Source organism: Ramularia collo-cygni (genome assembly GCF_900074925.1).
Source record: "Ramularia collo-cygni strain URUG2 genome assembly, contig: RCC_scaffold25, whole genome shotgun sequence".
Taxonomy (NCBI): domain Eukaryota; kingdom Fungi; phylum Ascomycota; class Dothideomycetes; order Mycosphaerellales; family Mycosphaerellaceae; genus Ramularia; species Ramularia collo-cygni.
In genome coordinates, this window is record NW_019716279.1 from 6,069 (window position 1) to 18,647 (window position 12,579).

The following is a 12,579-nucleotide window of genomic DNA, read 5'->3' on the forward strand; positions in this document are numbered from 1 at the left end:
TTAGATGTACAGCTATTCTATAACTGTACTTTCTAACAGAAATAGCCTATCGCTACTAGCCTAAATTAAGATACTTAGGTATTATAGTAGTCCGTAGTAACTATCGTCCCGTTTACCCCTAGGCCCCTAGTAGCGGTACGCTAGTCGCCTTAGGTATGTCCTATCCGCTATACTCTAGCTTTAAATCCTCTAGGATATCTAGGTCTATCCTACTACTATTCTAGTAGGACGGGTAGCTAGTTACGGGCTACCTCGGCTTACGGGTCTCGGAGAGGTACGTAACCGTAATACGCTATGTCTCCCGCGGCGAAATCGGCGTATAATAGTTAGGCGGGGTTAATAGGCGCTTACTATAAGGGCTTAGGTCTACTAGCGCGCTCGGCCGCTTATATAAGGAGCTATACTAGTCTATCGTTATTCTCCGCTATCCGCCTTATAAACACGTCTATCTTATCTTCTAATCTTACCGCTACGTCTACCGTGTCTTAAGTCGATCCGGGACGTTAAGGGGATAAGCGGCGAGGCTATATAGATGCGGGCTACTATATTAGAGGTATTAGTAGCGCCGTACGTAAAGGGTTACGGAGTTAAGCCTTAAAATCTCTCTTCTACTTCGCGAGTACGTCTACTATATACTATACTACCTCTAAAGTTATTACTAGTAGGAGTGTCGTAAGACGGGGCCCTATCGGTAAACGAGTACGATCCTCGTTACGTACGGATAGGCTAGTACGCGAGCTAGAGGCGTAGGCTAGCGGGTTGTCTATATCGGCTACTCGAACTAGTATCGGTTTCTCGACTAGTACTTTCGCCTTACTAGATAAAGATCCCTTAGGCTACGTCGCCTTTTTCGATTAGCGTAGAGCTAGGTCTTACGGCGGAGCTAGTATCTCCTCGATCGAGGGCTATACGTTTTATATCGAAAGCTACTCTACTCTCTAGGCAAATTCCTTAAATACCGGGTATACTAGCTAATAAAGGGTAATAGCTTTAATCGAAGCGAGCGCCTTCTTTAGTCCCTTAGAGAATACCGCCTAATTACTAGGAAATCTAAGGCTCGTATCTTCTAATTTAACTCTAACCCTAACTAAAACTAAACGAGTACGTCGCAATAGTAAATCCTAGCGAAGTTCCGGAGTGCCGTACTAGTATACGATAGCTTCTAGAATCCGAAGGTCGTCTATTTCGATACGGAGCTTATTTATAATAGTAGACCTAGGTCTATTCTAATAGTTAACGAAACTACGAACGAAACTCGCGCTCTTAATAAGGTAGTCCCTAGTAGGCCCGTCCTAAGTATTAATCGCCGGAGGCTCGTTATCAGATATATAGTACGAGCTTACGGACGCCGATCCGGAGGGTCGGTAGATATAGTACTCGCTATTTACGGAGTCGCCCGTAGGTATATAAGAGATTTACTACGAGGTAAACACCGAACTATTATAGACGTCTAGACCTCCTTAGAGCGTTATAGATCCTACGATAGTACTACGTAGACCTAGGACGGTAAAAAGCCCGTAGACGAAATATAGCGTAGTCGGGTAGAGTCGAGTAGTATAGTAAGCCTTAGAGTTTATAGTTACTAGGTATAGTAGATATCGAGTAGTACGGAAAAGTATTAGAGTAGTAGAGGGCTTAGAAAGTAAAAGTTACGTTTAAAGTAGGAGGTTCGTTAGGAAGTAGTTACGCTACGTATTAGCGCCTTCTCTATAGTAGCTAGGAAGGTATAAGTGCGATAATCTAGTAAGAGATCGAAGTAAAACGTAACGGCCGGCGGTAGACCTAAGGTTCTAAGGATAGACCTAAGAAAGGCTATCTAGTACCGATAGGTATTCTCGACTAGGCTCGTCCTTATAGATTAGGGTAGGATCGCCGGCGGCCTCTACCGTCCGGTTAGGTCTCTCTAGTAGTAGGTACGCTTAATACGCGACTCTAAGTAGTATAGTAGTCTCGTTTAATAACGAGATAGTAACTAGAAAAATCTTTATAGCCTTAGTTCTATTCGGAGCTACTAATTTAATAGTATCGTCGATTATGTTATAGATTGAGTTACTATCGAACTAAAGCTAAAGTAAGGTAAGTGGGGTCCGTAGTGCCTTCCTATTAAGGCGTGCAAGATGGTGTAACAACGAGGCATGAAGCAGGTGAGGTGGAATGGTAACGCTGACTAATCATAAGTTTCATCTTCTCCACAACGAGCCGCTCTTGATTCCTTGCCTTGACCTGGGACCCCCGAGCAAGAGAGGTGCCGTGCTATTTGAGCGCGAAGGCCACGGTCATGTCTGTCAACGCTGGGGCGTAACTCATGTCGTCACGAGTTTGTCGAGGCCGCTGTACGGGCGAGGAAGCAAGAAGAGGAATCAATCGAGCAACGCACATGCCACAAACACAAGCGTTCTGACGGACTTGACTGGTCCCACCTCCATTTACGTGTATCAGGCGCTTGTGGTGCCCCCAACATCTTTGCTTGACTTGATTGCACGTAAGAGACTGTGGCGTGAAAAACTGGTTGCTGGTTACAACCCCCGATGATGATCTCAGGTGCTCTTGAAGTAATGCATTGCATCAACTCCCGTTCTGACCGTTTCGAAGTCCTGGAATCGTCCCGTCTTGTTCTGTGGATGGTGCAGAAACCGGAAGGAAGGTGCTTCCTAGAGTCTCATTCCTTCTTTGTCTGAAACCGCAGGCCTGACACAAGCAACAAACAACAAGTAAACATGAAGGAACTTCTCCATGTCAAGCTTACAACGTCAACACACCCATCTGCAAGCACATACCACAACCTTTCCATCACTCAAGATGTCGGCACCAACGCCTGACCTCGTCTTGCTCTCTTTAGCAAAGATCTCCTTCTTCGACGAGCAGTTTGAGCCCGTTCTCAACGTACTCAAATCCAAAGCAAATGTACGAGAAATTACGGATCCAGCAGAGGCAGACGCACTCTTCTTGGGTGCCTCACGACCAGTCGTCTTCACCACCGACGCCGCAATCACCAAACCCAAGTACTCCGGTCAAAAGGCCGCGGCAGTAGCGTTTGTCCGTAACGGCGGCACTATCGTCTTTGGAGGCCATTTCGCCAGTTTCGCAAGCCCACCCAACATGAACGCGTTCTTCGCCGCGTTCTCGCTGCCCTGGAAGTCCGGAGACTACCATCGAACGGAGGTTTACCTCAACGGAAGCATGCAGCAGCTCAATCACACAGGTCTGACTCCACGCTTCAGCCAGAAGGCTTTGAATTTGGCGAACGTTTCGGGGAACGATGCTCTGTACTTGCCTTCGGCTTCCTCGCGGATTCAGTCCATGGTKTTCGCTCCCGAGCTGATCGAAGACCTGACCCAGACCCCTGCAGCGTTCGGAAGTTGTGGGGAGGGAAAGGTGGGGTACATTGGGGATGTCAATTGGGAGGATGAGACTACGGGGGTCTTGATGGCGATGTGTGGGCTAAACGAGTGAGAACTGCATCGTGTCTGCTACGAAAGCTGTCTCGAATCCAGCTGGTAGCTTGTCGGAGGTCAGCAGAAGGTGATCCATATGTTTAATGGCTGAATGTTATTCTCCTGAGGGCATGTGCTCATAGCTCTCCACAACATCCCAGCAATGCCAAGACTTGGACATTGGCGCGGTTGATACATCATCCGGCGGTTTGCCGACATCACTACCCGCTCTAGCCGTGAGTTTGCGGATAATGTGGCTTCCTAGCCGATGTCGTCGCGAGATCTTTCGATGTCTTAAGAAGCATTMCTCTTGCGAAAGAGCAGCTTTGAAGGGGCATCTTGGTCGACAGCATGGAGTTTGTGTGTTCCTYTACATCTCGGCTGGCGGCAAGCCCGCGAGTTAAGATCCAAGTGATAGACAGCACCAAGGCAGCATGGCGGGCAAAGCAACAGACCAGGACATTCAGAACCAGCACATCATACCAAAGGGAGGCCTCAGGAGGCGCTCCCGAGAAGATCAGAGGCAGATCAAAGCTCTACGCATCAGCAGATGAGGCAGTTGCAGACATCAAATCAGGATCCATCGTTCTCAGTGCAGGATTTGGACTATGCGGGACGGCAGAAACCATCATCGCTGCCATGCACAGGCGGGGAGTTGAAAGCTTGCACTCGTTGACCGCAGTATCAAACAATGCTGGAACAGCCATCGGTGGCGGTCTCTCTCCTTTGATTCAGTCTGGTCAAGTCAGCCGAGCGATTTGCAGCTTTCTCGGCAACAACAAGGCTCTCGAGAAGAAGTACCTGAATGGAGATATTGCTATTGAGCTTACCCCACAAGGAACGCTCGCTGAAAAGCTGCGTTGTGGTGGTGCTGGTATTCCCGCGTTTTTCACGCCCACTGGAGTCGACACATTTATTCAATCCGGACAAATCCCAGCAAGACTAAAGAACGGCGAGGTCATCGAGYCTGGAAAGGCTCGCGAGACTCGTATCTTCGATGGTCGCGTCTACAATATGGAAACTGCTATCAAGGGAGACGTCGCCATCCTACGCGCTCACAAAGTCGACAAAGATGGAAATGTCAAGTTCCGGTACACCACAAAATCATTTGCACCTCTTATGGCAAAAGCCGCGAAGATCTCCATCGTCGAGGCCGAGCATATTGTCGAAACTGGAGAGCTCGGACCTGATGAGATTGATCTCCCTGGCATCTTCATTGACCGCATCGTYCAGGCAACAGAAGACAAGATTCTCGAAGTCAAGAAAATCCGCACGGAAACTGATATTGAGGCCGAAGGATCCAAATCTGAAGCCCTTGCCCGCAGAAACCGTATTGCCAAACGCGCCGCAAAGGAACTGAAGCCAGGATACTACGTCAACCTTGGAGTTGGTATGCCTACTCTTGCTCCATCATTCTTGCCAGCCGATAGCAAAGTTTGGATTCAGTCCGAGAACGGTATCCTCGGAATGGGCCCATACCCAACCGAGGAAGAGGTCGACGCCGATATCATCAACGCTGGAAAGGAGACCGTCACTCTTGTGAAGGGAGCTAGTGTCTTTGACAGCAGCGAGTCTTTCGGTATGATCAGAGGTGGCCACATTGATGTTAGCATGCTTGGAGCTCTCCAGGTCGGCGCCAATGGTGACTTGGCCAACTACATGATTCCTGGTATGTTCGGTCATAAGCAGTCGTGCGTGAAATACCTGTGCTAATTCGACGTAGGCAAGGTCTTCAAGGGAATGGGAGGTGCCATGGATTTGGTCGGGAATCCGGACGCAACAAAGATTGTGGTCTTGACCGATCACGTCGATAAATACGGCACACCCAAAATTGTGGAACATTGCACTTTGCCTCTCACTGGTGCCAAAGTCGTGACCACGATCATCACGGATCTGGTTAGTTCCTCCTTTTCATGTGAAGATACACAAGCTGACATTCAATAGTGTGTCTTTGAAGTCGATCGCAAGAGGGGCGGTCTTACGTTGACAGAGCTTGCTCCAGGTGTTGGCGTTGACGAGATCAAGCAAAAGACTGGCGCCAAGTTCGCGGTAGCGGAGCCTTTGGGCAGGATGGAGTAACCGGATTTTAGTATACCTAGTACCAGAATAGATCTGATCCGATAATAGCGAAACAACCACATAGTAGCATTGGATGTGTGATGGCATTGACTGTATACCAACATTTAATATCTATACACGACCAATCATCTCAAAGCTTCGCCCTAGGGGCCTTCTCAAATCCAGGTGCAAAGGTAGTCCCTCGTGCACCCCCAAGAGCATGAACGATACTGTCGACCTGCTCCAGCAGCCACAGACTACCCTCATTACTTGCAAGCCACTTCCCTCCAGGAACTTCCTGCTCACTCTCGGCACTACCATCTTCAAAAGCCTTTCTCAGACCGAAGACATGACTGACAACCTGAGGACCAACGCCACTTTGTGCTCGTAGACATGCCACAGCAATGACAGAAGTGAGAACGCGGCCAATGTCGGGTGTTTTGGGGTCTTTGGGTGTGGCTGGGTCAGAGAACAGACATCCATATTCGCCTTGAATGATAAAGACTGGAAGATCTGGATGCGATTGTCCGAGTTTAGCGGCAAGCTTCTCACTGAATGGGTTGTAGATGCTGTCCCAGAGTGCTTCGCCCCGTGCGACTGTAGCTTCGATGTTCGATTTGGAAAGTCCTCTGCAAAGCTTAGTATTGAACAAGTTCTGATCGTTTGGAGAATTGTTCGTTACCTGCGGGGCTTGCGCTCTTTCAGAGCTGTCTGTACGTCTGCGGGTAGTCCTCCGAAGAAGGCGCCTAATACATTGATTGTTCGAGGAACCTAGAAGGAGAAGGTCAGCATGCTATCTCAAGTGATGGGCTGTAAATCTGACCCCATTGAACCCAATACACTTCAAGCCAACCTCTCGCATCAGTTCGGCGGTATATACGCCCTGGTTCTCAATCTTCTTGTTGGCTGGAGAGTTGGCCAGTTTGTACAATTCAAGCATCGATTCCGGAGAGTTCAAGGTCATTGTCGCCGCAGTCTATACAGTTCGTCAGCCTTATATCAAACGCTTCAATTCACGAACACACACCGAAGCACAAAGCCACGCGGGAAGCCCAACTTTGTTTCTCCCAGCCTCGGAAGCAATCTTCTCGTAAACAGACGCTACATTCTTCGGTGCGGGAATGGTATTCGGTCTTGCATGAGCGGCATTTATAAATTGCTTCAGAGGCTCGGAAAGTTTCGACATGTTGCTTCGATATACAAATTTCTGGGATTGATTGAGGGTGTATGGATGGTCATGGATGGTCAAGAGGAACGTCGCGGTCCGGTTAATCTTTTATTCGCAGACTCCACAGGTCGTTTGAGCCGATGGCGGAGACGCTTGACCCGCACGACCCGATACCAATGAATCTCCAATCAATATATTGGAGCTAGCCAACGCCCAGTGTCCAAGTCCAAGTCCAAGCCATGGCGCGAGGAGGAAGCCTTGGTCGTTTTCTTACGAAGTCTTGGACAAATTGTGGGTGTGTTAGTGTCATTGGTCGCACTTTGTCACGCTGGGAAGAGCCTTCTTTCACGATATACGGGGGGTATTAACTTGGCAACAGCAGAGCAATGTACTTTCTTAATCAATTCCAGTCATCTTCGACTGCATTTACCCCCTTCTCGTGCTGGGGAATGCCCCAACACTATTTCGAAGTCTAATAGGACATGGACCTGCAATGCCCAAAGTGATCGGAGATGAGCCTTCTTCAAAAGGTCATAATTGCACCGAGTCTCCTAACATGCTCACCCCGTGGAGCCTGGTCATCGAAGATCGTCAGAAGATATGTTGACCCTCGAGGCGCAACAGTCACTGTTGACTGAACCGAGGCTGGAATCGACATCCACAAAGCTGTTTCTGCTGGTATAGGAACATAGCAGGGTTGATACGATCTGTTGACCGAGAGATTCTGATGACCATTGATGCATGTCTAGCATGCCCAAGCTACCGAGTGGTTCTGCTTATCGACATGTCTCATTTGCCGGTTTTCACGCGTTGTGTATGGACTTGTACTGAGCAGCACTGGTTTGTGTCCTTGGCTATTCCGGTACAATTCGGTATGACATGATGCTTTGCAGCATGGTGAGCGGTGGAAATCCGGCTGGCGCGTACGAGCGAGGTGCTTTCTGTGTGAACGAGGCCTCCACGGCCCGCTGCCCTCGTGTGTTCCGGGTGTGGCTGTCGTCCAGCTRAAGTGTGAAAAGTGTATTTTCCCACAGAAAGCCCGATCTCTTCATTTGAAGTCATCCTCCCGCCGCTTAGCAGCCTCGTTCCTGCGCACCAGAATCTCACATTCCCTCAGATTTTCCTCCCAGTCCGCCCAATTCCCACCCATCTCCAGCACGCCCTTCTCGCACCACCCTTCGACCACTCTCATACTCCTCACGCGTAGGTCGTGAAACTCCTGCAATTGCTGCCTCTGCTTCGCCTCCACTTTGTCAATGCGAGGCTGCAAAGCTACCAATTTGGCCATGACGGTCGGGTCCGGAATGGCACTGTTGTCGTTCAACATAGTGAGCTGGGTAGCACTAGATTTGTAGAGCTGCTCGTGGGCCAGAACCAACTGAGCCAGTGCTGCTGGCGGTAGGGTGCTGGGCACTGTCTGCGGATCGGTGGGGTGAAACAGATCTGGGTGTTGTTTGTGCAGCTGCAATAAGTCCGAGACGGCGTACGACTTGGCTGCCAACGCCTTCAGTGCTTTCTCCAGGTTGCGCAAACGGGCTGTCGCAGATCCGGTCGAGGTCGATGTGGATCGAATTGCTCTCCGCTGAGCTGCCGCCGCTTCTCCATCTCCATTGACGAGATAGTCGACATGCTGCAAGCGCTCCTCCAACATCAACAGCGTCTGCGTGGCGGTGTCATGGGAGTTGGCCATGTCGGCATCACATGTCGTGTGTGGTGGATGCGAGCAAGGTCATCGGTTTCAGGTCGGCCAACGGCCAAGTTTGGATCGCCGCCAGGAACTTCAAGGCCCGCCTCCTGCCGCCAACAACCCTCTCAACAACCCATCCACCTTGGTACACTGGCATTTGCTTGCACAGGACACCCTAATACTCAAGAGCCGCTGCAATATCTTTTGGGACACCAGAACTCACGATCGTCCCGACCTTGCGCAATGATTTGACCTCCAGAACCGACTCCAGCAATATTTTGACCAGATTTGTCCCTCGCTTTCCGCACACGATCCCGATATGGCGCAGCAGTATGCTTCGATATCCAGCGAGCATGGCGACTCGCGCCCGTCTTCGATAGCGTCGCACACTTCTCGCCGCGGCCGGCATAGCAAGCAGAATGGCATCGCAGGCAACGCATCTTGGATATCTTCAGTGGTCAACCTGGTCAACACAATAGTTGGTGCGGGCGTGCTCGCCATGCCACACGCCATGTCAAATATGGGCGTGACACTTGGGACGATTGTCATCTTGTGGGCAGGATTTACAAGTGGCTTTGGGCTATATCTACAGACGAGATGCGCACGATATCTGGACCGTGGAGGCGCATCCTTCTTTGCGCTCAGCCAAATCACCTACCCAAACGCGGCCGTGTTTTTCGATGGAGCTATCATGATTAAATGCTTCGGAGTTGGCGTCTCGTATCTTATCATTATTGGAGACTTGATGCCCGGCGTTGTGCGTGGATTTGTATCGACCATTGACCAGACCGAATCTTTATATCTTGTGGATCGGCGATTCTGGATAACGGCCTTTATGTGGGTATTCCATTCATCAATAATATGTGATACCTACTAACTCCTGTCCAGGCTTATTGTGATACCCCTTTCTTTTCTGCGCAGGCTGGACAGCCTAAAGTACACCTCTGTGGTCGCATTGGTGTCTATTGCATACCTCGTGGTCCTTGTGGTCTATCATTACGTTGATGGAGATACCATTGCCGATCGGGGACCGGTTCACTGGGTACGCTGGCAAGGCGCTGTGCCTACACTCTCGAGCTTTCCCGTTATCGTGTTCGCGTACACGTGCCATCAGAATGTATGATATTGTAATACCCTCCCATTGCGACTGATCCGCTGACAACGATCAGATGTTCTCCATCTTGAACGAGATAAAGGAGCCATCACCAGCCCGCACGACTGCCGTGGTGTATTCCTCGATCGGGTCCGCGGCGTTCATTTATATCCTGGTTGCCATCACCGGCTACCTCTCATTTGGCGACCACGTCGTAGGCAATATCATTGCGCAGTACGTGCCGAGCGTAGCATCAACCATCGGTCGCGCAGCAATASTAGTGCTGGTCATGTTCAGCTATCCACTACAAGTGCATCCCTGCCGGGCGTCTCTCGACGCTGTGACCAAATGGCGACCGACCATATCCAGGAATTCAGAACTGACACCGGTCACCTCTTCACGCGGATCACCTAGCCGTAGCTCCTTGCTCGGAGTGGGTAAAGTGCCTGTTCAACGGTCAAAGGCAGAGGAGATGAGCGAGGTGCGCTTCGCAATCTTGACGACGTTCATCATAATACTGTCGTACATCGTCGCCATGACGGTCAGCAGTCTGGATAAAGTCCTTGCATATGTTGGATCGACTGGCAGCACTGCAATCTCGTTCATTCTTCCTGGCTTGTTCTACTACAAGATCAGCGCTCCGGATTCGCCGCACCATCAGCGACTCCTCAAAGACGAGGATGATGAAGAGTATGATGGGGATGATTCTGGTGGGCGGGCAAGCGGGAAGCAGTGGAAGAATGATCTGCTGCGGAAGCTCAGCTTGGCGATTGCGATCTACGGCTTCGTAGTCATGTTTGTTTGCTTGGTCACGAATACCTTTTTGACGAGTAGCGGTCACTAGAATAGTTTAGAGCACAGAACGACTTGTATAAAACGACGGGCTTCGTCGCCAGATGCATCTGAGCAGGGTCTCGGTCTCAGCTGTTGGGTCTGACATGCAATCTGGATGCCGTCGTCAGGAATACGCGCAGTGACTTGGCGTAAGCCAGGCTCAAAGACTTGCAGTCGCACACCTTTTCGCAGGCCTTTCGATACCTAGCCTCATCGTCTAACGCTACGTCTAGGACGCGGCTTCGCAGTACGTCGCCATCGAGAGATCGCACTACGCCAACCCCAGCGCTAGACAGGCCATTCACATGTCAAGGATCTAAGCGATTTTGGCGATAACTTAATGAGTACCGACCGAGGAGCCGAGTCGCGATCAGAGACGCGCTAGAGCACGCACAGATGACAGCATGAACGTCGATCACCGCATTATAGAAACCGGGGTAGCACGTCTCCGTTCGAACGACCATGTTCATGCTATTTGCACCCTGTCAAAGCCTTTCTTCTCCGCAGTACGTACCGCAATCCCCCTCTTCGCGGAGCGMTCTTCCAGGGCTGACCTGGTCCCTTCAGCAAGGGCAATCCGAAGAACGCGACGTTATCTACCGGGCGCAACGGATGAGGTATGTGCTTCTGGAGGAGCTGTCGTGAGGAGAAGACGAGGAGCTTGGGGAACCGACAAGGATTAATGTCTCAACGGGAAAGCGCCGGACAGGCTGACCTTGTGCTTCGCTCGACCAGGTAGCAACCAGCCAGCACTCGCCCACCTCGCATTCAAGAACCTTCAGCTCGCTGTCGCCGAGGTCGCCGTGATTACCATCATCATATTCTGGTACAACGCTCGCCCAGTTCAATCGGCGAGATGAGTTTTTCAGAATATAACAACCAGCTTGTGAGCTTTTTTGCCTCTTTTACTATTGTCCCTTTGTTCAATGCTGAGTTTTCCTCCGAGGATGCATTCACCCTCTACCACATCGTCCAGCAGGAGGAAGGAAAAGGTGCGAGCTACGATGGTGGACCACTTCTGCCTGCACTTGGCCATGCATTGGCCGGAGGCGTGGCATCTGCTCTAGCGAAGTCGGCGGTCTACCCGATCGATACCATCGTCACGCGAATGCAAGTTCAAAACCATTTGAAGGGCGAGAGGGAGGCACCTTCTGCTGCGAGTGATGCCGATGCAGAATATGGCTCGCCACTGGACGCTGCGAGGAAGATCTACAAGAACGAGGGCGGATTGGCAGCATTCTACACTGGAGTCGGGCCAGACGTTGTTAAGGGACTGAGCGACTCGTTTCTGTTCTTCCTGGCGTATGCAGCCCTCCGCCAGGGCTTCCTCAAGAGGCAAGAGTCGAAGAGTCTGCCAGTGTTGAAGGAGTTGAGCGTTGGGGTACTTGCAGGAGCCTTCTCCAAGGCCATCACGTCGCCCATCCAGAACATTGTCACGCGGCAGCAGACGGCAGCATTGATCGCCGCTCGGGACCCAGCGTCGTCAAGTTCATCAGGAGATCGCAGCAAGGCGAGTGTGCGGGACATCGCCAAGCAGATACACTCCGAGAAAGGTCTTTCAGGCTTCTGGGCTGGCTACAGTGCCCAGCTAATCCTCACGCTCAACCCAGCAATCACATTCGCAGTAGATAATGTCCTGCGAAGCCTGGTGCCGAAGAAGCAGCGGGAAACCCGAAGCGCTCAGGTCACTTTCCTGGTGGCAGCACTGTCCAAAGTGGTAGCCACAGCCTTGACATATCCGGTCATGTTGGCCAAAGCTCGAGCGCAAGCTTCGCAGGGCTACGAATGGATCGGCGAATCACACAAATACACTCCCTATCCCGACAACAAGACCAAAGTGAAAGAGACTTTGCGTAGAGTACTCCGRATCTTCGAGGGCCAGGTTGCGCTGTACTACTCTCTGCGCAAGATCTACCGCACCGAAGGTGTCAAGGGCCTCTACTCTGGCATCGAGGGAGAAGTTGTGAAGGGGTTCTTGCAGCACGGTTTGACCATGAGCTTGAAGGACAATGTCATGGGCGGCATTATTCAATTGTATTACGTGCTGCTCAAGCTCACCAAGCGCTGGGAGGGAGAGTTGGAGAAGGTCCAACGCAATGCTGGTGTAGTTGCGAAGGGAGTGGTGGAGAGTGCAAAGGAGGGTGCAAAGGATGTGCAGCAGCGTGCAGAGAACATTGGAACTTCGTTGGTGGAAGAGGCGAAGCATTTGGGGAGCAAGGCGACTGGGGAGGAGAACTAAGTAAGTAGTATCATGCTGATCTTTGTTTAATTAGCTTCTGAAAATGTAAAGCAAGCGAGTCTGAAG

General features: G+C 50.8%; 6 protein-coding genes; 4 read left to right on the forward strand and 2 right to left on the reverse strand.

Annotated features, from left to right (window-relative positions):
• Positions 1-2,799: 2,799 nt before the first annotated feature.
• RCC_10812 (uncharacterized protein) lies at positions 2,800-3,453 on the forward strand (the record flags this gene model as incomplete). The annotated part of the gene is made up of 1 exon (XM_023776038.1): positions 2,800-3,453. One exon carries the CDS (start codon positions 2,800-2,802, stop codon positions 3,451-3,453), a length of 654 nt encoding a protein of 217 aa, XP_023631806.1.
• A 332-nt stretch (positions 3,454-3,785) lies between these two features.
• Positions 3,786-5,513, forward strand: RCC_10813 (related to 3-oxoacid CoA-transferase; the record flags this gene model as incomplete). XM_023776039.1 has 3 exons in its annotated part: positions 3,786-5,103; positions 5,158-5,330; positions 5,379-5,513. The coding sequence occupies 3 exons, from the start codon at positions 3,786-3,788 to the stop codon at positions 5,511-5,513; spliced, it is 1,626 nt and encodes a 541-aa protein (XP_023631807.1).
• A 130-nt stretch (positions 5,514-5,643) lies between these two features.
• RCC_10814 (related to conserved mitochondrial protein) lies at positions 5,644-6,678 on the reverse strand (the record flags this gene model as incomplete). XM_023776040.1 has 4 exons in its annotated part: positions 5,644-6,121; positions 6,175-6,263; positions 6,316-6,468; positions 6,520-6,678. The coding sequence occupies 4 exons, from the start codon at positions 6,676-6,678 to the stop codon at positions 5,644-5,646; spliced, it is 879 nt and encodes a 292-aa protein (XP_023631808.1).
• Positions 6,679-7,708: 1,030 nt separating this feature from the next.
• RCC_10815 (related to RO-10 protein, required for nuclear distribution) lies at positions 7,709-8,350 on the reverse strand (the record flags this gene model as incomplete). Its single annotated transcript, XM_023776041.1, has 1 exon — positions 7,709-8,350. The coding sequence occupies one exon, from the start codon at positions 8,348-8,350 to the stop codon at positions 7,709-7,711; it is 642 nt and encodes a 213-aa protein (XP_023631809.1).
• A 316-nt stretch (positions 8,351-8,666) lies between these two features.
• RCC_10816 (probable AVT6-involved in amino acid efflux from the vacuole) lies at positions 8,667-10,284 on the forward strand (the record flags this gene model as incomplete). XM_023776042.1 has 3 exons in its annotated part: positions 8,667-9,184; positions 9,236-9,464; positions 9,517-10,284. The coding sequence occupies 3 exons, from the start codon at positions 8,667-8,669 to the stop codon at positions 10,282-10,284; spliced, it is 1,515 nt and encodes a 504-aa protein (XP_023631810.1).
• Positions 10,285-11,130: 846 nt separating this feature from the next.
• On the forward strand, positions 11,131-12,513 carry RCC_10817 (related to peroxisomal ATP carrier; the record flags this gene model as incomplete). XM_023776043.1 has 2 exons in its annotated part: positions 11,131-11,160; positions 11,221-12,513. 2 exons carry the CDS (start codon positions 11,131-11,133, stop codon positions 12,511-12,513), a joined length of 1,323 nt encoding a protein of 440 aa, XP_023631811.1.
• Positions 12,514-12,579: the final 66 nt, after the last annotated feature.